Source organism: Chlorocebus sabaeus, chromosome 19, assembly GCF_047675955.1.
Source record: "Chlorocebus sabaeus isolate Y175 chromosome 19, mChlSab1.0.hap1, whole genome shotgun sequence".
NCBI classification, from domain to species: Eukaryota; Metazoa; Chordata; class Mammalia; order Primates; family Cercopithecidae; genus Chlorocebus; species Chlorocebus sabaeus.
The window spans coordinates 12736121-12758621 of record NC_132922.1 but is presented as its reverse complement, the minus strand read 5'-3'; the positions used below and the strand labels follow the sequence as shown (position 1 = coordinate 12758621).

The 22501-nt window shown below is 49.3% G+C and overlaps 1 protein-coding gene across 4 annotated transcripts in view; it reads right to left on the bottom strand.

Moving 5' to 3' along the window:
• Positions 1-22501, bottom strand: part of BAIAP2L2 (BAR/IMD domain containing adaptor protein 2 like 2) — a 31759-nt gene that overhangs the window by 4127 nt on the left and 5131 nt on the right. For 2 of the 4 annotated variants that reach the window (XM_007975738.3, XM_038007458.2), the window contains 5 exons: positions 9658-9729; positions 9310-9426; positions 8281-8427; positions 471-623; positions 33-168 (listed from right to left, as the gene is read on the bottom strand). In XM_007975738.3, coding sequence (XP_007973929.2) covers positions 33-168; positions 471-623; positions 8281-8427; positions 9310-9426; positions 9658-9729 — 625 coding nt within the window. Of the gene's footprint in view, positions 1-32; positions 169-470; positions 624-8280; positions 8428-9309; positions 9427-9657; positions 9730-10532; positions 11035-13791; positions 14687-22501 lie in introns of those variants that run through there. The other 2 variants (XM_073006721.1, XM_038007457.2) reach the window with 2 other exon arrangements.

The following is a 22501-nucleotide window of genomic DNA, read 5'->3' as shown; positions in this document are numbered from 1 at the left end:
CCCTCCAGCCGCCCCGGGGCGGGGGCACTCACAGGCCGACGGCGTGCGGGGCAGGGAGCGGCGGTCTGGCTCCAGCTGGGACGCGGGCCTCGCGTTGGGCTCTGGGCCGTAGGAGCCGGAGCCGTGCCGGCTGCGGGGGGAGCTGAACTCTCCCAGGGGCCTCGGGGGCTGCGGGGGAGACGGGCAGGGGAGGGTGGGGCGGGGAGGGCGGGGGCCGCGCCCTAGTCCAGCCCCCACCCCCAGTCCCAGGCGTCGGCGTAGGGGTTCTGGGGGCGGCGGCCGGGCCACCACGGGGGCGCGGAGAACGCGGGAGGAGCCGAGAACGCGCCGGGGCGGAAGGGCGGGCCGGGGGGTGCAGCGTAGAGCGGGAGCCTGGGGGGCAGGAGGCTCCAGGCGGGGGGCCTGAGGCCCCAGGGCCCCGCAGGGGGCAGCGGGGGCGCGAACGGCGGCGGGGGCGCCCAGGGCCTCACCATGTCCAGGCGGGTGGGCGTCAGGCGGCCCGAGGGGTAGGGCGGCCCCAGCGCGGGGCCCAGCAGGCCGGGGGAGTGGGCGCGCGACGGGCTGCGGCTGGCCTCAGACTGCTCCTTCCACAGCAGCACGCGGTTCTGGAGCATCCCCCGGGCCTGGCCGGGTGGGGACACGGGAGTCAGCCAGGTCCGGGCGGCTCCCTGAATCCTGGGGACCCAAAATGGCACCCTCGACCTGAGAGCTCAGGCCCTCCCGGCTCAGGATGACCGGATTTCCTAGCTGGAAGGAGCCAGAAGCCAGCTCACCGTCCAACCCACACCCTCCACTTTTTGCAAAGGTGCCTCCATTTTCCACGAAGAGCTTCCCCTTACCGCCCCTGCCCCGTCCCCCTCAGTGTCTGTGCTTTGAGCGGGGCTGTCCTCACCGCCCAGCTTCAGGGCTACGTAGGGGTGGCACCCAGGCCCGGCCACTCAATCGCCCCATCCTCCTGCCTGCAGCGATAGGCTCAGGAATGGTGCTTAGCTAGAAACTACGACCAAAGAACCCAGGTAAGTGCATGCCTGTATCAAAACACCTCATGTACTCCATAAATATATACACCTACTGTGTACCACAAAAATTAAAATAAACGGTGAGTGAGAAGAAACACTGCATATAGTTTCAAAACCATCAAAGAGGCCATGGGAAAAATTTTAAAAATATGTTTACGAAGTGGAAAAGCCATTCTAAGTATGATACCAAACCCATGAACTCGAAAAGAAAAGACTGATAAATTTTACTAAAAAAAAATAATGTTTTTGTATGGCAAAACCAACCGTAACACAGGCAAATGACAAATGGCAAACTGGCTGTCATATTTGCAACTCATCACCAAGAAAAAGCTGGTTTCAGTAACATATCAAGAGCTCCTACAAATTAATGAGAAAAGTGGATGAAAAGATACTGGCATGTCACAGCACAGAAAATCCAATGGCTTTGAAACATGAAAAGATGTCAAGCTCGCGTTTAAGACAAGTATGAGGTAAAGCCACACCGAGATACCATTTTTGCCTTTCAGATTAGCCAAGATGAGAAAGTTTGCTCATACACTGTTTTCAAGGGGTGCGGAAGCACAGAAACTCATACGTCACTGATGGAAGTGTAAATTGGTGCAACCAATGACTGTATTCTTGGGCTTACCAATTCCACTTCTAGGAATCTATCCTGGAAATACATGTGCACAGCTGCAGTAAACCAGAGAAGCTAAGGATGAGGTGGGAAGGCACGTTACTGACTAGATTTGGACTAAACAAAGACTAATTATTGAAGATGAATAAAAAAGGCAATTTACCATGCCCAGGCACCTAGAGTTCTTTAAATCTTTTTCTAAGGGTGCTTTTTTTGTTTTGTTTTGTTTTGTTTTGGAGAGTCTTGCTGTGTTGGCCAGGCTAGAGTGCAGTGGCGCAATCTCGGCTCACTGCAACTTCTGCCTCCCGGGTTCAAGCCCTTCTCGTACCTCAGCCTCCTGAGTAGCTGGGATTATAGGCATCCACCACCATGCCTGGCTAATTTTTGTATTTTTAGTAGAGATGGGGTTTCACCATGGTGGGCAGGCTGGTCTTGAACTCCTGACCTTGTGATCCACCCGCCTCAGCTTCCCAAAGTGCTGGGACTACAGGTGTGAGCCACCGCGCCCGGCCCTAAGTGTGCCTTCTACTTATAAATAGAACAAGTAAATACATATGTTTAGCTATCTTAGGAGTCAGATCTTGGATGTTCTGAAGTCCAGTGGAGTCAGACAGCATGTTACTTGTTCCCCTGTGTGATATGGTTTGTATATTGTCCTCTCCAAATCTCATTTTGAAATGTGACCCCTCAGTGTTGGAGGTGGGACCTAGTGGGAGGTGGTGGGTCATGGAGGCAGCTCCCTTATAAATGGCTTGGTGCTCTACCCCACGGTGATGAGTGGTATGAGTTCATGCAAGATCTCCTTGTAGTGGCCAGGCACAGTGGCTCACACCTTAATCCCAGCACTTTGGGAGGCCGAGGTGGGTGGATCACCTGAGGTCAGGAGTTCAAGACCAGCCTGGCCAACATGGTGAAACCCCGTCTCTACTAAAAATACAAAACTTAGTTGGGCATGGTGGTGCATGCTTGTAATCCCAGCTACTCGGGACGCTGAGGCAGGAGAATTGCTTGAACCTGGGAGGTGGAGGGTGCAGTGAGCTGAGATCATGCCATTGTACTCCAGCCTGAGTGACAAGAGCAAAACTCCATCTTAAAATAATTAGAAAAAAGAAAGAGTGTGGCACCCCATCCCCACCCCCCACCAGCTCCCTCTTTGGCCATGTGATACGAACTTCCCCTTTGCCTTCTGCCAAGATTATAAGCTTCCAGAGGCTTCACCAGGAGCAGATGCTGGTAATGCACTTCTTGTACAGCCTGCAGAACTAAGAGCTAAATAAATCTCTTTTAAAATAAATTACAGAGCCTCGGGTATTCCTTTATAGCAATGCACAATGGACTAACACACCATGCATAGGGGAAAATCTGCCTGTTCAACCCACAGCTCCCTTCTGAGGCACCCTCACCCACCAGGAGGCAGTCAAGGAAGGGGTCAGCTCTTCTCTTAATGCTGATGGTTAACTGTTTACAGGCAACAAGGAGTTTAACACAGGTGAAAAAGAGTTTCCTCCTAAAGAAGATCTATAAATAGCTAAGAAGCACAGGAAAACATGTTCAACATCATTAGCCATCTGAGAACAGGAAATCAATATTGCAATGAGATACCGCTTCACACCTGCTAAGATGGCGATTATCAAAAAGACAGTAACAAATAGTAGCGGGGACGTGGAACAACTGGAACCCTCATAAACTGCTGGGGACGTGGAAAAGGGTCTGGAAGTTCCCCAAACAGTTAAACATAGAGCTACCATATGGCACCACAATTCCACTCTTATATACCCAAGAGAGATGAAAACACATGTCCACGTGAAGACTCGTACATGGATGCTCAGAGCAGCATTGGTCATGACAGCCAAAAAGGGGAAACAACCAGGGGTCCATCGGCTGACATCTGAGTAAATACATCTGAGTAAATGAGTAAATACAATGTGGTCTATCCAAGCAATAGAATATTATCCAGCAATGAAAAGGAAGCCAGTCGCAAAAGAGCACATATTGTATGATTCCGTTTATATGAAATGTTCAGAATGGGCAAATGTATTGAGACAGAAAGTAGATTACTGGTGGTCTAGGGCTGGGGGAGTTGGAGGATTGGGAATGACAGCTAAGGGGTACTGGTTTGTAGTTCTGTTTTGTTTTGTTTTGTTTGAGACGGCGTTTTACTCTTGCTGTCCAGGCTGGAGTGCAGTGGTGCAATCTTGGCTCACTGCAACCTCCGCCTGCTGGGTTCAAGCAATTCTGCCTCAGCCTCCCATGTAGCTGGGATTACAGGCATGCACCACCATGCTCGGCTAACTTTTGTATTTTTAGTAGAGACGGGGTTTCACCGTGTTGGCCAGGGTGGTCTCGAACTCGTTACCTCAGGTGATTCTCCCACCTCCGCCTCCCAAAGTGCTGGGATTACAGGCATGAGCCACCGCACCCGGCCGGGGTACTGGGTTACTGTGGTGGAGGGTATTGAAAATATTTTAAGCTTGATTGTGCTGATTGATGCACAACTCTGTGAATATACTACAAACCAGAAAGTGTACACTGCAAATGGGTGAATTGTATGTGAATTTTATCTCAATAAAACTGTTTTTCTAAAAAGGAAGTTGTTTCTCCCTGGCAGACCTTTTGTGGGAGAATAGGGGACAAGAAGGCTGAGCCTGGGGCTGGGTGAGGTGATGACAGCGGGCAAATGGGAGTCTGAGCCAAGATCTGGGTCTCTGGATCCAGTCATGTACCCTTGGGCCCCTGGGTTCAGATCCAGAGACTCAGGGAGTGCCCGGGAGGGATAAGAACCCTGAGCCAGGGCCAGGCGTGGTGGCTCACACCTGTAATCCCAGCACTCTGGGAGGCCAAGGTGGGGAGATCACCTGAGGTCAGGAGTTTGAGACCAGCCTGGGCAACATAGTGAAACCCCGTCTGTACTAAAAATACAAAAATTAGCTGGGTGTGGTGGCAGGCGCCTGTAATCCCAGCTACGCAGGAGGCTGAGCCAGGAGAATGACTTGAACCCAGGAGGTGGAGGTTACAGTGAGCCAAGATCATGCCACTGCACTCCAGCCTGGTGACAGAGGAAGACTCTGTCTCAAAAAAAAAAAAAAGGAAAAATAAATAAATAATAACAAATAGGCCGGGCGCGGTGGCTCAAGCCTGTAATCCCAGCACTTTGGGAGGCCGAGACGGGTGGATCACGAGGTCAGGAGATCGAGACCATCCTGGCTAACACGGTGAAACCCCGTCTCTACTAAAAAAATACAAAAAACTAGCCGGGCGAGGTGGCGGGCGCCTGTAGTCCCAGCTACTCGGGAGGCTGAGGCAGGAGAATGGCGTGAACCCGGGAGGCGGAGCTTGCAGTGAGCTGAGATCTGGCCACTGCACTCCAGCCTGGGCGACAGGGGGAGACTCCGTCTCAAAAAAAAAAAAAAAAAAATAATAATAATAATAATAAATAATAAACAAAATAGATGTGGTGAGGGAGAAGGTCGTAGATGTGAAGGCTCCAGTGATAAGGATTTCCACAATGAGAAGGAAAGATGGCAGAATGGTAATAATGAAAGAAACAGAAAAGGAACTAATGCCTTAACCGGAAGAGAGACTTGAGCCTGCGGCCTGCAGGAGCGCTGACCTCGGCATTCACCACGGTGGCACCTGGGCAAGTTCCTGGTCCCAAGGTTACAAAGAAAATCTCCAGCACCCACAAAGGAAAAGCCAGTTACTTAAAAGGGAAGGGAGACAGATCACGACCAGACTTCAATTCTACAACACAGGGTGCTAGAACATAGTGGGGCTTGGACCATGAAAGAAAAGGTCTGCAGCTCTGGAGCCCTTCCGCCGGCCAGTATACCACTCACCAGGCATGGCAAAAGCTAGCCATTTGCAGATATGCAAGGATCTTACAGTGTGTGTGCAGAAAACACCCATGAAGGTTCTCTAACTACAGCAATCAATCAAAACAGAGACCTCAAGGCAGTGGGAGATGGAAAGGGGTTACAGCAGTGGGCAGTGAGTCTGATCACAGGTGTGGTGAAGCAGTAACAGGATGGCGGTACACCCAGCAACAGTAACATGTGCAATCTAAATAAAGGTTCTTGAGGCTGGGCGTGGTGGCTCATGCCTGTAATCCCAGCACTTTGGGAGGCCAAGGTGAGAGGATCACTTGAGATCGGGAGTTCAAGACCAGCCTGGCCAACATGGTGAAACCCCATCTCTACTAAAAATACAAAAATTAGCCGGGGGTGGTGGCGGGCGCCTGTAATCCCAGCTACTCGGGAGGTTGAGGCAGGAGAATCACTTGAACCTGGGAGGTGGAGGTTTCAGGGAGCTGAGATTGCACCACTGCATTCCAGCCTGGGCAACAGAGCAAGACTCCATCTCAAATACCCGTACATACATACATACAATTAGTTTATCAAAATAATTTTGGTCATGCTGTAGAGATGACTAGTGAAGTCTGAAACTAAGTCCTAAATTATCTTGGCAAAACCAAGAGGTGGAGGATGGGAAGGATGAAGAGAGGAGTAAAAGCTTTCTAAATACCCCATCTCAGAATAGTTGGAGGGCAGGAAAATACTTCTTAGGGTGTTATCTTTTTTTTGTTTTTTTTTGAGACAGAGTCTCGCTCTGTCACCCAGGCTGGAGTGCAGTGGCTCGATTTTGGCTCACTGCAACCTCTGCCTCACAGGTTCAAGCGATGCTCCTGCCTCAGCCTCCTGAGTAGCTCAGATTACGAGTGTTTGCCACCATGCCCAGCTAATTTTTGTATTTTCAGTAGAAACGGGGTTTTGCCGTGTTGGCCAGGCTGGTCTTGAACTCCTGACCTCAAGCAATCCACGCACCTCAGGCTCCAAAATTGTTGGGATTACTGGTGTAAGCCACCGTACCCAGCCTAATTTTTGTGGAAAGCTTTAAATCAAGGTCTCATCTTATGAACTGGGGGAGCAATTGACTGAATAGTGTGTTGTGTAGTGGGGTAAAGTTGACATTTTTGGAAAAGATAATAGGTGGATATATATGTGATTATGAAAGTCACAAAGTGAGGTCACCACAGGTAGAGAGAAAAAGAATAGTGCAATTTCTTTCCTTTTTTTTTTTTTTTTGAGATGGAGTCTCGCTCTGTCGCCCAGGCTGGAGTGCAGTGGCCGGATCTCAGCTCACTGCAAACTCCGCCTCCCAGGTTTACGCCATTCTCCTGCCTCAGCCTCCTAAGTGACTGGGACTACAGGCACCCGCCACCACACCCGGCTGATTTTTTGTATTTTTTAGTAGAGACGGGGTTTCACCGTGTTAGCCAGGATGGTCTCGATCTCCTGACCTCGTGATCCGCCCGTCTTTACGAGACATCCTGTAAGTGCCGGGATTACAGGCTTGAGCCACCGCACCCGGTCAAATAGTGCAATTTCTAAATTAATAAAGGGAAAGGGGAAATATATAGTATAATAACCAAACTGACAAGAAATAACATGAGAGAAAAAGAGGAAATGACAAAATAATTACAGTTAGCTCAAGTTATCTAGAAGGAATAAAATCCAGGTCTATTCATTGTTATGTTAAATGGAAATGGGCGGAATTCCTTTTCTATTAGAAGACACAGACTCTAAGACTGGTCAAAAGCTCAAAGTCAGCTATACGTCAGTAACAGAAAGTTTACTTAACATACGAAGAGATAAGCAAAGAGAAGAGAAAGTAGAAAGAGCAGTATTAATATCAGACAAGGGAGAATTGAAAGCACCAAACTTGATTAAGAGAGACATTACGTACATAAATGGCAATATTTACAAAGAAGGTAGAATAGTTATAACCAAAACAGCACCAAACGACACGGCAGCTCAATTCAGAAAGTGAAATCTATTAGAAATTCAATGAGAAACGAGCGAGTCTGACTGGTCTAGCAGGCAGAACGGGGCAAGAGGGTAGAGGATTTAAATAATATTATAAAATGGCTGGGTGCGGTGGCTCACGCCTGTAATCCCAGCACTTTGGGAGGCTGAGGCAGGCAGATAACTTGAGGTCAGGAGTTTGAGACCAGCCTGGCCAGCCTGGCCAACATGGCGAAACCCCATCTCTACTAAAAATACAAAAATTAGCCAGGCGTGGTGGCGCATGCCTGTAGCCCCAGCTACTCGGGAGGCTGAGGCAGGAGAATCGCTTGAACCCGGGAGGCAGAGGTTGCTGTTAGCCAAGATTGCGCCATTGCACTCTAGCCTGGGGGACAAGAGTGAAACGCTGTCTCAATAAATAAATAAATAAATAAATAAATAAGAGAAAATTAATAGACAATAACTGAACAAACCTATCAATTAATGAATTTGTGAATTGTGAAAATAAACAAGCAGGAATTAAAAAATGGTGCACACATGAATAAATAAATGCATCAATTAGTGAATGCATTAAAAACAAACAATATCACGAGTCAATAAATGAGTGAATGTACAGTGATACAAGCAAACCCAGAAACAAAGAAAGAAATGGATGGAGAGTGCAAAATAAAATGAATTTCTACAGACAGGCAGGAAGGGAGGGAAGAGGCAGGAAGGGAGGGAAGAGGGAAGAGGCAGGAAGGGAGGGAAGAGGGAAGAAGGCAGGGACATCTCTGTGTATGGCCACTCAGGGCGGGGGCAGCTCCTAGAAGCGCCCCGCCTGCTGTCCCCCAGTTCAGCTCACCCGGCCGAAGAACTGCAGGAAGGTGTTGGAAAGTAGCAGGTGCTTCTCTGCCAGGAAGCGATAGCGCCGCTTTTCTTCCAGTTCAGCCGCCCGCTGACTCTCAGACACGAAGGCCTGCATCTGGGCGTGCAGCCGGTTCACACTCTCCTGGGGGGAATGGGAGTTCTGGCTGGGGGCGGTGGGTGTGTCTCATCCCATCCACCTCGCCCACAGGCGCCAGCTGTTCAAGCCCCCTGTCCTTCCTGACTGCGCCTCCCCAAGCCCACCCCCCATCACCCAGCCCATCCTAGCTCCTAAGCCTGCCCCCTCATCGGCAGTCTTGTTATGATCCTGGGCCCTGCGTCCCCCTCGCCCGGGTGCTTCTCACAAGCAGGGCTGGTGTCTAAGCCATCGCTCTGCCCCTGGCACCCAGCACAAGCCCAAGCACGGGCTGGGGGGAGGGGAGCAGGGGGACGGGTTCAATGAGAATGTGAATGAGTAGGTTAACAGCCCCTATTTAGGGGGAAGGTTCTGAGGAGGGGAGGCATGAGCTCACTTAAAGGAGCCAGGAGCCAGAAGAGACGGGAAGGGAGGTAGAGGGTTTGGATCTTGGAGACAGAGGCCAGGGATGGGGCCCCAGGCTCAGGAGGGGGAAATGGACTTAGCGGGGCGGGATACCTCTGCCGGGCAGGAGGGAGGGGAGGAGGATGGGCAGCTGGTGGATGACACCTTTGGCACCATGTCCAAGCGAGCAATTTTCTCGGTGAAGTAGGAGACGGGGGAGGTGGGATGGGGTTGTAGGAGAGGCCCGGGGATTCTGGGGAAGGCCAGGAAGCCACAGGGCAAGGGGCGGTGCTGGGCGTGGCCCCAGGAGCTAGTGACGCCCACCCCACCAGGGGCTGGCTGACCTCCCCAGCCACGCCCATCACAGTTGTGCTGGTGCTCGGTGGGGGAGCTCAGGGAGGTGTTCGGGGTTCCCAGGGCCCGGTCTCGCCCCAGGGTCTGCCCACCCGCCCTTGCCGGCCCTCCCCCGCTTCCCGGCCCTCGCACCTTCATCTCCCGCACATTCTTGTCTCTCTTGCGCTCCATGCGCCACAGCTCAGACATGCACTTCTCCAGGTTGGCCGCTCGGTGGCGGTACTCGAGCTCATAGTGCTGGCGGCTGTCCTGGAGTAGGGTGGAGTTGGGGAGGGAGAATCCCCCCACATCAGAGAGCTCAAGACACCCCTTACAGAGATCAGGGCCCTGGAAGTTTGGAGACTCGGGGCTCAGCTGGGAACATGGATAATCTGGGGCCCAGTCAACGCTCAGCACTGGCCTGTGTGTGCCCACCTGTCAAATGGGAGAGGGGGTCCTGCCTACGATGGGTTGGGGGCCGAGTGGGGAGGCCAGACTCACTTTGATGAACTGCATGTCCAGCTTGGTGTTCTTCTCCATGTGCTGCAGCAGGTCTCCATGGAATGTCTGCACCTGAGCAGAGTGCAGGGTGAGGGTGATCAAGGCCCCCCTACTGTTCCCAGGCCCCAGCACCCCCTTGTACTTTCTGTATAACAGCCTGCCCACCATGCTTCTAGTACACCAGGCACCTGCCCACCTGTCAGAGAAACGGAGACAAGAAGAGCACCTGGCTGGAGGGAGGATGAAATGGTGATGCCGGGCGCGGTGGCTCAAGCCTGTAATCCCAGCACTTTGGGAGGCCGAGACGGGTGGATCACGAGGTCAGGAGATCGAGACCATCCTGGCTAACATGGTGAAACCCCGTCTCTACTAAAAAATACAAAAAACTAGCCGGGCGAGGTGGCGGGCGCCTGTAGTCCCAGCTACTCGGGAGGCTGAGGCCGGAGAATGGCTTGAACCCGGGAGGCGGAGCTTGCAGTGAGCTGAGATCCGGTCACTGCACTCCAGCCTGGGCGACAGAGCGAGACTCCGTCTCAAAAAAAAAAAAAAGAAATGGTGAAACATTCACAATGTTTAGTGCAGTGCTGGCTGGAAACGAACCCTTGACAAGTGTGTCAGAGTCTTCTGGTTCTTATTTTTTGTCTTATTCTTAGTTTGTACTTTGATGATGTCATTCCCTCTGCCTGGAATTTCCTCTCTATCTTCCAATGCCAGCTTCCTGTCTTCCTGACTCCCCCAAGCAGAATCCATTGCTCCCTTGTTTTGTTTCTGGAATGTGTGCACATTTTGTTCCTTCGTTGTCCATTCCTCCAGTTGTATATTTATGGCCAGGCCCCCATGCATAGCCCCTCGGAGCTGTTATGGCCATGGCTCACCTCTGTGTCCTCAGCACCATGGGCAGGGCACAGCCCAGCAAAAACACTCAGAAGCTGTTGAGGTCTCAGATGGGCCTGAGAGGTGACAGGTTCCCATGACAAGTGGATGTCTGGCCACCAGGGCAGGACAGGAAAGGCTGCTGGGCTCAGGCTCAGAAGCTTCGTCCTCATTCTAGTTCTGCCTCTTATTTGCTTTGTGACTTTGGACAAGTTGCCACCCATCTCTGGACCTCAGTTGCCCCATCTGTAACAGGAAAGGCTTGACCAGGCTGGGCATGGTGGCTCACGCCTGTAATCCCAGCACTTTGGGAGGCTGAGGTGGGTGGATCACCTGAGGCCAGGAGTTCGAGACCAGCCTGGCCAACATAGTGAAACTCCATCTGTACTAAAAATGCAAAAATTAGCTGGGCGTGGTGGCACATGCCTGTAGTCCCAGCTACTTGGGAGGTTGAGGCAGGAAAATCACTTGAACCCAGGAGACGGAGGTTGCAGTGAGCTGAGATCACACCACTGCACTCCAGCCTGGGTGACAGAGTAAGACTCTGTCTCAAAAGAAAAAGAAAAAAAAAAAAAAAAAAAAAAAGGAAAGGCTTGACCAGCTGCTCTCTGAGAGCTTGATGAGCCTCAATTCTGTGGGCCCATGTGGTGCCCTGTATTCTCCTATATTCTGTATTCTCTATCGGCTTTCTCTGAGTCACTCCATGTTGTTGAGGAGTTGGACCTAAACCCTTTCAGCTGCAAGAGGGTTCAGGCTCCATGGGGCACAAGAGGTGCTTCCCCAGCCCCACGGAAACGTCCTCCTCTGGAGGCCCTCCCGCCTCTGCACAGCCTCTGTCCACACACCCTTTTCACACAGTGGGTCCTTTTTCCTGCCCTAGGTGTCCTCACACCATCCTGTGGGGCTAGGGGATGGCCCAGAAAAGGAATGCTGGCAGTCTCCTCCCAGTATGCAGAAAAAGAATCACTACATAATAAATTTTCCAAAGTTTAAGGTTTTCTCCCACAGTTGTTTCCCAAACTTAGGTGCCCACTGGTCTGCAAGGGACCTTGAGGGTGCCTCTTTGGTACTGAAACCCTGAGCTATGGCTGCCAGTGTGTGTGTACAGAAGCGTGTCAGCACCAAGAAGGAGGTAGCACTCAGGTTTGCAGAATGATAGAACAGTAAACGGAAACATGCATTGTTATAGAAATGCCAGGTAGATGCTTCTACTTGACAGGGGCCCGCTTTCTGCTGGATCCAATCAAAAGGAAGCGTTCGCGACCCTGTGCTAGTATGAACGTCACAGCGCCGCCTCCTTAAATTTTGTGACCTCAGGCCGGGCATGGTGGCTCATGCCTGTAATCCCAGCACTTTGGGAGGCCGAGGCAGGCAGATCACTTGAGTTCAGGAGTTCGTGACCAGCCTGGCTAACATGCTAAAACCCCGTCTCTACTAAAAATACAAAAATTAGCTGGGCATGGTGGCGGCTGCCTGTAATCCCAGCTACTGGGGAGGCTGAGGCAGGTGAATTGCTTGAACTGGGAGGTAGAGGTTGCAGTAAGCCAAGATTGTGCCCTTATAAAAGAACAAAACTCTGTCTCAAAAAAAAAAAAAATTGTGACCTCGCTTGTAAAGAGACAGTCCCAGCTTTCTGTCAATCAGAATCCACATGTTCCTGAAAATCCCCAATATAAACAAAATGCACAATATAAACAACAGGGCTTGGGGCAGACCCTCAAAACCCAGGCAACCTTGTAACCAGAGCACTTATAAAGATGGTGAATGGCACCTGGAGAGACTGACTTGAACCACACCAAAAGTCACGGAAAACACTTTAAATGCACAGACTTAAAGTACAGACCTGCAGAGAACACTCAGTTACAGCAGGACTGGTCTGCAGAGGCAACAAGGACACAGATGATGCCGGAAGAAGCAGAGCCTAGCCAGTGAGGCTGTCACAACCTGCCCTGAGAGCCCTGGGAGATGGGGCAGGCTCTCCCCAAAAGGCCTGGGTGCAGGAGCTCTTCTAAGGTGTCCTTCAAATGCAGCCTGAAGGGCTCCTGCTGTCAGCTCAGCAGACAAGCTGGGGCTCTTTACTTTCCTGCTAACTCTCTTTGCCCCACTCCCTTCCTCTTGCCCAGGAAAAATCACTTAGGAACAAGCTGAGTCCTGTATCATGGGATGGTGTTGCTTCTGCTTCCAGTCATGCGTGAACAAAGGTACGTGGTGGCAATGTGCGCTTCAGCAGGACAGCCATATCATAGCTCTTCCTGTTGTCGTGGTTTGGCTGTGATCGCCAATGAAGCAGAGGACACAGACCCAGGATGCCCCCAGCTGGTAGGTCCTGGGCATCACTGGGTTAATGGAAAGGATGCCAAGCTCCTGAAGAAATGGGTCCATCAAGAGGTTGACAATGGGCCAGGCGTGATGACTCATGCCTGTAGTCCCAGCACTTTGGGAGGCTAAGGTGGGAGGATCACTTGAGGTCAGTTCAAGACCAGCCTGGCCAACAAGGCAAAACCCCGTCTCTACTAAAAATACAAAAATTAGCCCAGCGTGGTGGTGCATGCCTATAATCCCAGCTACTTGGGAGGCTGAGGCAGGACAATCGCTTGAACCCAGGAGGTGGAGGTTGCAGTGAGCTGAGATCGCACCACTGAGGTGGAGGTCGCAGTGAGCCAAGATCACGCCACTGCACTCCAGCCTGGGCAACAGAGTGAGACTCCATCTCAGAAAAAAAAAAAAAAAGAGGTTGACAATGGAAGTGAAGTTTGAGCTCTTGCTGTGTCCATTACAGGTAGAGAACAGTCTGTTGGCAGGTGGCTTCTGACAGGAAGTCACCAACCACAGAGCAGGCTGAGGAATTCGCAGTGGATTAGATAGAGACTGCCCTCTCCGTCTCCACTCCCTGGGCCGCATGCTTCATTAGAGGGTCCTGTGCACGCCTCAGTACAGAAGCATAGAAAGCTGACAGCAGATTCTGTGGTCTCAGCCATGCACTGCAAGCTCTATGGACAGAGGGACTCCATTTTTTTTTTTTTTTAAATTGAGACAGCGTCTTTCTCTGTTGCCCGAGCTGGAGTGTAATGATGCTATCTCAGCTCACTGCAACTTCTGCCTCCCAGGTTCAAGTGATTCTCACACCTTGGCCACCTGAGCAGCTGGGATTACAGGTGTGTGCCACCACATCTGGCTAATTTTTCTATTTTTAGTAGGGATGGGGTTTCTCCATGTTGGCCAGGCTGCTCTAAAACTCCTGACCTCAAGCCATTTGCTCACCTCAGCCTCCCAAAGTGCTGAGATTATAGGTGTGAGCCACTGTGCCCAGCCTCCAGTAACTCTTGAGGAATCCTTTTGTCACCTCCGCAAATATCATTTGCTGAAAATGACAAAACATTGCTAAGAAAAATAAATAAATGGAGAGATAAATAAATGGAGAGATATACCATATTCATGGATCTGGAAGACTCGATATTGTTAAGATGACCATTGATTTACAGATTAATACAACTCTATCAAAATTCCAGAAGCCTTTCTCAAAGGCAAGATGATTGATTCTATAATTTAGATAAAATTCAAAGAATTTGAATAGGCAAAATAATTTTGACAAAGGACAAAGTACTTAGGCTACTTGATTTCAGTACTTACTATAAAGCTACAGTAATTAATACAGTGTGATATTGGCATAAGGATAGAAACACGTACCAATGGAATGGAGTCCAGTAACAAACCCACACATATATGCAAAGTCAATTTTTTTTTTTTTTTTTGAGACCGTCTTGCTCTGTCACCCAGGCTAGAGTACAGTGGTACGATCTCAGCTCACTGCAACCTCCGCCTCGCGTGTTCAAGCAATTCTCCTGTATCAACCTCCTGAGTAGCTGGGACTACAGGCACACACCACCACACACGGCTAATTTTTGTATTTTTAGTAGAGATGGGGTTTCACCATATTGGTCAGGCTGGTCTCAAACTCCTGACCTCAGGTGTTCCACCCGCCTTGGCCCCCCCAAAGTGCTGGGGTTACAGGCATGAGCCACCGCGCCTGGCCCAAAATCAATTTTTGACCAAGATACCAAGTCATTTCAGTGAGTCAAGGGAAGTGTTTTTTTGTTTGTTTGTTTTTTGAGACAGAGTCTCGCTGTCTCCAGGCTGGAGTGCAGTGGCGTGATCTCGGCTCACTGCAAGCTCCACCTCCCGGGTTCACCCCATTCTCCCACCTCAGCCTCCCAAGTAGCTGGGACTACAGGCGCCCGCCACCATGCCGGGCTAATTTTTGTTTTTAGTAGAGACAGGGTTTCACTATGTTAGCCAGGATGGTCTCGATCTCCTGACCTCGTGATCCACCCGCCTTGGCCTCCCAAAGTGCTGGGATTACAGGAGTGAGCCACCGCGTCCGGCCGGGAAGTGTTTTTAAAATGATGTGGGAATAACTGAATATCCATCCAGGGAAAATTAAACTCCATCTCAATACACAAAAATAAATTTAAGACAAATCATAGAAATAAATATAAAGTCCATAATATAGAGTTTCTAGAAGAAAACTTAGGAGAATATCTGTGCCATGGGGTAGGCAAAGATTTCTTCGATAGGACACAAGCACAAACCACTGAAAAAAAAAAGCACAAAAATTGCAAAATTGGACTTCATAAATATTTATGTATTTATTTATTTATATTTTTAGAGACAGTGTCTTAGGGCTGGGCGTGGTGACTCACACCTGTAATCCCAGCACTTTGGGAGGCTGAGACAGGCGGATCACAAGGTCAGGAGATCGAGACCATCCTGGCTAACACGGTGAAACCCCATCTCTACTAAAACACACAAAAAAATTATCCCGGCGTGGTGGCGAGCGCCTGTAGTCCCAGCTACTCGGGAGGCTGAGGCGGGAGAATGGCGTGAACCCAGGAGGCGGAGCTTGCAGTGAGCCAAGATCGCACCACTGCACTCCAGCCTGGGCAACAGAGCGAGACTCCATCTCAAAACAAATAAACAAAAAAAGACAGTGTCTTGCTCCATCACCCAGAATGGAGTGCAGTGGTGCGGCCCACTGCACTTGAACCTCAGCCTTGAACTCCTGGGTTCAAGTGATCCTCCCACCTCAATCTCCTAAGTAGCTAAGACTATAGGTGTGCGCTGCCATGCCTGGCTATAAAAATTTATAATTTATGTTCATCGAAGACAGACAGTATTAAGAAAATGAATAGACAAGCTACAGATTGAAAAAAATACATTTCCCATACATCTCCTGACAAAGGACTCATATCTTAACTATATAAAGAATTCAACACTAAGTATACCCTGATAAAAAATGAGTAAAAGACTAAACCAGCATCTTAAGGAAGAAGATGTACAAAGGTCCAGTAAGCACATTAAAAGTCATTAGTCATCAGGGACATCAGAACAAAACCACAGTGAGACGCCACTCCATACCCACGAGAATGACTAAAATAAAACAGACGGACGACGCTGAACACTGGCAAGAATTTAGAATGACAGCAATTTTCATTCATTGCTGGCGGAATGCAGAATAGCACAAGAACACTGGAGAACTCTAATAAACATATGTCAACGCCATGCCCGACAAATTGCACTCCTAGGTATTTGTGCAACAGAAATGAAAACATAAATCCATAAAAAGACTCGTACAAGAATGTTCACAGCCGCCTTATTCATAATAGCTCCATAATAGCCTTCAACTGGAAACGACCCAAATGACTATCAACAGAATGGACAGACACATTGTGGGATTTTCATACAATGGGATCCTAAGCAATAAAACAGAAAAAAGTATTAATACACCCATGATACGGATTGGATCTGTGTCCCCTCCAGTCTCATATGGAAATGTAATCCCCAGTGTAGGAGGTGGGGCCTGGTGGGAGGTGTTGGAATCATGGGGGCGGATCCCTCATGAATGGCTTGGTGGCCTCCCTGTAGTAATGAGTTCATGCAAGATCTGGTTGTTTAAAAAGAGCCTGGTGGCTGGGCATGGTGGCTCACGTCTGTTATCCCAGCACTTTGGGAGGCCAAGACGGGTGGATCGCCTGAGGTCAAGAGTTGGAGACCAGCCCGGCCAACATGGTGAAATCCCATCTCTACTAAAAATAAAAAAAATTTGCGGGCATGGTGGTGGGTGCTTGTAATCTCAGCTACTCAGGAGGCTGAGGCGGGAGAGTTGCTTGAACCTGGGAGGTGGAGGTTGCAGTGAGCCAAGATCATGCCACTGTACTCCAGCCTGGACAAAAGAGCGAAACTCCATCAAGAAAGAAAGAAAGGAAGGAAAGGAAAAGGAAAGGAAAAAGCAAAGGAAAAAGGAAAGGAAAGGAAAAGAAAGAGAGCCTGCCACCTCCCCACTCTCTCTCTCTCTCACTCTCTTGCCATATGATGCACCTGTTACCCCTTTACCTGGGCAACAAGAGCAAAACTCCATCTCAAAAAATAAATAAATAAGGCCGGGTGCAGTGGCTCATGCCTATAATCCCAGCACTTTGGAAGGCTGAGGTGGGTGGATCACGAGGTCAGGACTTCAAGACCAGCCTGGCCAAGATGGTGAAACCCTATCTCTACTAAAAATATAAAAATTAGCCAGGTGTGGTGGCGGGGGCCTGTAATCCCAGCTACTCAGGAGGCTGAGGCAGGAGAATCGCTTGAACCCTAGCAGGTGGCAGTTGCAGTGAGCCAAGATCACACCACTACATGCCAGCCTGGGCAACAGAGTGGGACTCTGTCTCAAAAATAAATAAATAAATAAATAAATAAATAAATAGAGCCTGGCACCTCCCCGCTCTCTCTCTTGCTGTCTTGCCATGTGACGCACCTGTTACCCCTTCACCTTCTGCCGTGATTGTAAGCTGCCTGAGGCCCTCATGAGAAGCTAAGCAGATGTTGGTGCCATGCTTGTACAGTTTGCAGAATAATGAGCCAAAATATGCCTCTTTTCCTTATAAATTACCCAGTCTCAGGTATTCCTTGATAGTGAAACAAACAGATTCATACAATGCAACAACATGAGTTAATCTTATAGACCCTATGCTGAGTGAAAGAAGCTAGACACAAAAGAATACACAGGGTACAATTCCACTCAAGTGAAGTTCTAGAACAGCCAAAATTAATCTGTAGAGATAGAAGTCAGAAAGCCTTTGCCCCTAGGGGGCGAGACTGACAAAAGGGACATAAGAACTTTCTGGGTTGATGGAAACATTCTAAACAAATCCTGTTTAACATGGTGGCCACACAGGGCATACAATTGTCAAAATCTGTTGAACTTAACACTTCAGATATTTAGGAACTTTATCTTATTGTATGTAAATTTTACCTCAATAGAAAAAAAAAAACCTCAGGCTCTGGGATGATGGTGGAAATGAAATGTAGTTTCGAAACCTTCCTTCATCTTCTCCTAAAAATGAATGGAGAAACCAGACAGCAAAATAAAAACCTCAAGATGAGCCGGGCGCGGTGGCTCACACCTGTAATTCCAGCACTTTGGGAGGCTGAGGTGGGCGGATTGCTCGATCTCAAGAGTTCCAGACCAGCCTGGGCAACATAGTGAGATGCTGTCTCTACCAAAAAAAAAAAAAAAAAAAGGCCAGGCACAGTGGCTCATGCCCGTAATCACAGCACTTTGAGAGGTCAAGGTGTGTGAATCACCTGAGATCAGGAGTTCAACACCAGCCTGGCCAACATAGTGAAACCCCATCTCTACTAAAAGTACATAAATTAGCCAGGCATGGTGGCACGCGCCTATAATCCCAGCTATTCGGTAGGCTGAGGCAGGAGAATAGCTTGAACCCGGGAGGCAGAGGTTGCAGTGAGCTGAGATGGAGCCATTGTACTCCAGCCTGGGCGACAGAGCAAGACTCCATCTCAAAAAACAAACAAAACAAAACAAAGAAACCACCAAAAGAAAAAAATAAAGAAACTCAAGACAATATTCAGAACAAAACTAGGTGACTGTGTATCTCTACAATCCCCCAAACACAAATCAGCACCAGCTGTGAAGCCAGCGTGACCAGCATCCACATGGATGGAGCAGCGGGAGGTAGCTGGGTGTCGAGGGACCTGAGCACAGGCGCACCCCAACATGGTCAGCAGATGGTCATGGGAAGCTCAGTAGGCCAGTCTGAGAACAGTAGCTGAAACTCCAAGGAGATTGTGAGTCCAGAGGGTGAAGGCAAGAGGTCCCTGGTCTGAAGGGGCTGGAGTAGTCAAGCCTCTAGGAAGTCTTGAAACTGACCAGTCAAGCTCCCATCCAGATAGGGCCCACGTGGAGGAGAATATGCGGTGAGGGGGATCAAAATCAGGAACAAGGACAACAGACACAAAAGGAAAGAGAAAGTCTAACAGAAGTAGGAGCATGAACAGAACCAGGAAACCACAGAAAGGGAGCTGCCATATTTTTGGAAAACTACATAAGAACAACAGAAAGAGATCTTGCGAAGTGAGAAAAGCTGTCTTGACTGTGTTCCTTCTACAATTTCAGAAAAAAACCTACTTTTCCACAGAAAATCTCTGAGGTGAAATCCAATAGAAAGTTATTATTAGAAAAAAGAGAATATGGAAGAGTAACATTCCTACTGACAACCAAAACACACCAGAAAGCCCCACGAAACAGAAAAAAAAAAACAAAAACGAATCAGTGTTCTAAAAGTGAACCTAGCACTTTGGGAGACCCAGATGGAAAGATTTCTTGAGGCCAGGAGTTCAAGACCAGCCTGGGCAACATAGTGAGACCTCATCTCTATAAAAAGAGTTAAAAAATTAGCCAGGCACGGTGGCATTTGCCTATAGTCCCAGCTACTTGGGAGGCTGAGGCAGGAAGATCATTTGAGCCCAGGAGTTGGAGGCTGCAATGAGCTATATGATTGTGCCACTGCACTTCAGCCTGGGTGACAGAGTGAGACCCTGTCTCTGAAAATAAATAAATAAATAAAATTAATTTGTGCAGCAGCAACAGAAATAAAGTGACAGAATATGTGTTATATGTGTGTACACACACATTGCATATAAATATGTATCAATCTATGCATTGCACAGGCACCAAAAAAGCCTAGAAACAAAGATCAACCCGGAGGCAATGAGCACCCCTAGTATTCAGACTATGGTTTTGAAATACCACTTGCCACTGAAAACAAAAAGTAAAAACAGGGCTTCATGAAGAAATAGTTGATTCCATGTCTCACACAGCACAAGTAGCAGATGAGCCTGGAACCTCTTGTCAGGCAGACAGCAAGGACTCAGGAGGCAGATTAAAGAGGCTTCCACTGGCCAGGTGCGGTGGCTCATGCCTGTAATCCCAGAACTTTGGGAGACTGAGCTGGGCAAATCATCTGAGGTTAGGAGGTCAAGATCAGCCTGGCCAACATGGTGAAACCCCGTCTTTACTAGAAATATGAAAATTAGCCAGATGCAGTGGTGCATACCTGTAGTCCCAGCTACACGGGAAGGCTGAGGCTGGAGAATTGCTTGAACCTGGGAGGCAGAGGTTGCAGTGAGCCGAGATCGCGCCACTGTACTCCAGCCTCGGCGACAGGGCGAGACTCCATGTCAAAAAAAAAAAAAAAAAAAGGCCGCAGCAGCTTCCACTGGCCAAAAATAGGACATTTTCAACCTCAGTAAAGATAATAATTGCCAACCATTGAAATAGGTCAGATGAGTTTAAATCTATGATATTGATTATAATAAATAAAAGTACTACATAATGGTGCTAGTTAAAACATAAAATTAATTGGTGGCTTCACCTTCAGAGGATGACAGGGCACAGATTCATTATCTTGGAACCTGATGAATAAAGGGAATGAATGAAATCTTTCTCCTGCCCTCCCCATATGAAACGTGCCAGTGGGTAATAACAACGGATAAGGGGAAGCGTCTCTTTCTGGAAGCATCCTAGCTAAGAATGTTCTGAAAGGGCGTCAGAAGAACAGTGGTGCGTATCCCGTGATGCCAGGCAGATCTGGACACAGCGATGCCTCCTGGTGGAAGAACTCAGCAGCCCCTCTGGTCTTGCCAAGGGCATGGCACTGGAGTCTGATCAAGCCTCCGGATCCAGAGGACAGAGAAAGCAGCTGAACATACCAGGAGAGTACCATCAGCAACTTCCAGACTATAGGAAAGTCAGGGCAGACGGTCCCAGGGCCTCCAGCAGACAAAGTGTAAGGAAAAGAAACAGATGGAAGGGGAACCCATAGGTTCAAAGAGACTCATTTTTTTTTTTTTTTTTTTTTTTTGAGACAGAGTCTTGCTCTGTCGCCCAGGCTGGAGTGCAGTGGCCAGATCTCGGCTCACTGCAAGCTCCGCCTCCCGGGTTCACGCCATTCTCCTGCCTCAGCCTCCTGAGTAGCTGGGACTACAGGCACCCGCCACCTCGCCCGGCTAGTTTTTTGTAATATTTAGTAGAGACGGGGTTTCACCGTGTTAGCCAGGATGGTCTCGATCTCCTGACCTCGTGATCCACCCGTCTCCGCCTCCCAAAGTGCTGGGATTACAGGCTTGAGCCACCGCGCCCGGCCTTTTTTTTTTTTTTTTTTTTTTTTGAGATGGAGTCTCGCTCTTTTGCCCTGGCTAGAGTGCAGTGGCGCCATCTTGGCTCACTGCAAGCTCCGCCTCCCGGGTTCACGCCATTCTCCTGCCTCAGCCTCCCGAGTAGCTGGGACTACAGGTGCCCGCCACCACGCCCGGCTAATTTTTCGTATTTTTAATAGAGACGGGGTTTCACTGTGTTAGCCAGGATGGTCTCGATCTTCTGACCTCGTGATCCACCCGCCTTGGCCTCTCAAAGTGCTGGGATTACAGGCACGAGTCACCACACTTGGTCAAAAAAAATTTTTTTTTAAGAGTAAAACCAAATTTTAGTGTCTCAGGCTGTAAGGTAGAGTGATAAACTACAAAGGAATACAAGGAAATGTGACCTCAGACCAGTGGCCACTTTTAGAGGGAGGGAGAGGAGGCTGTGGTTTTTTTTTTTTTTTTTTTTTTTTGAGACGGAGTCTCGCTCTGTCGCCCAGGTTGGAGTGCTGTGGCCGGATCTCAGCTCACTGCAAGCTCCGCCTCCCGGGTTCACGCCATTCTCCTGCCTCAGCCTCCCGAGTAGCTGGGACTACAGGCACCCGCCACGGCGCCCGGCTAGTTTTTTGTATTTTTTTAGTAGAGGCGGGGTTTCACCATGTTAGCCAGGATGGTCTCGATCTCCTGACCTTGTGATCCACCCGTCTCGGCCTCCCAAAGTGCTGGGATTACAGGCTTGAGCCACCGCGCCCGGCCGAGGCTGTGGTTTTGATGGGGGCACCTGAAGGGGCTTCTGGGGAGGCTGGCAAAGTTCTGCATGGTAGTTTCAGGTCCATTTGCCTAATAATGATTCATTCGGCTCTAATCTGTTCAGCAAGATTTTCTGTGTCTGTGTTTTAGTTTACAATAAAAAACATTTAAAAAAAAATTTTAAGTCAGATCCCGTCCCTCCTTGGCTCAAGACCCTCCCATGGTGTCCCTTTCACTGAGAGGAAGGACCACAGTCCTGCCGGGGCCTGCAGGGTCAGGGCCTCTTAATGGCTGGTTATCTCACACTCGCCCTCTACTGCAGCCTTCGGCCTTTCCACGTGCTGTCCCTTCTGTCCAGAATGCCCTTCCCCCAGAGGTCTCCCTGGCTAATGCCCTTACCTCCTTTAGCCCTTTTTCTTTTCTTTTCTTTTTTTTTTTTTTTTTTTTGAGACAGAGTCTCATTGTCACCCAGGCTGGAGTGCTGTGGCGCGATCTCGGCTCACTGCAACCTCCACCTCCCAGGTTCAAGTGATTCTCCTGCTTCAGCCTCCCGAGTAGCTGGGACTACAGGCACCCGCCACGACATGCCCAGCTAATTTTTTTGTATTTTTAGTAGAGACAAGGTTCACCATGTTGTCCAGGTTGGTCTCGAACCCCTGACCTCAGGTGATCCGTCCGTCTCGGCCTCCCAAAGTACTGGGATTATAAGCGTGAGCCACTGCGCTAGGCCCTT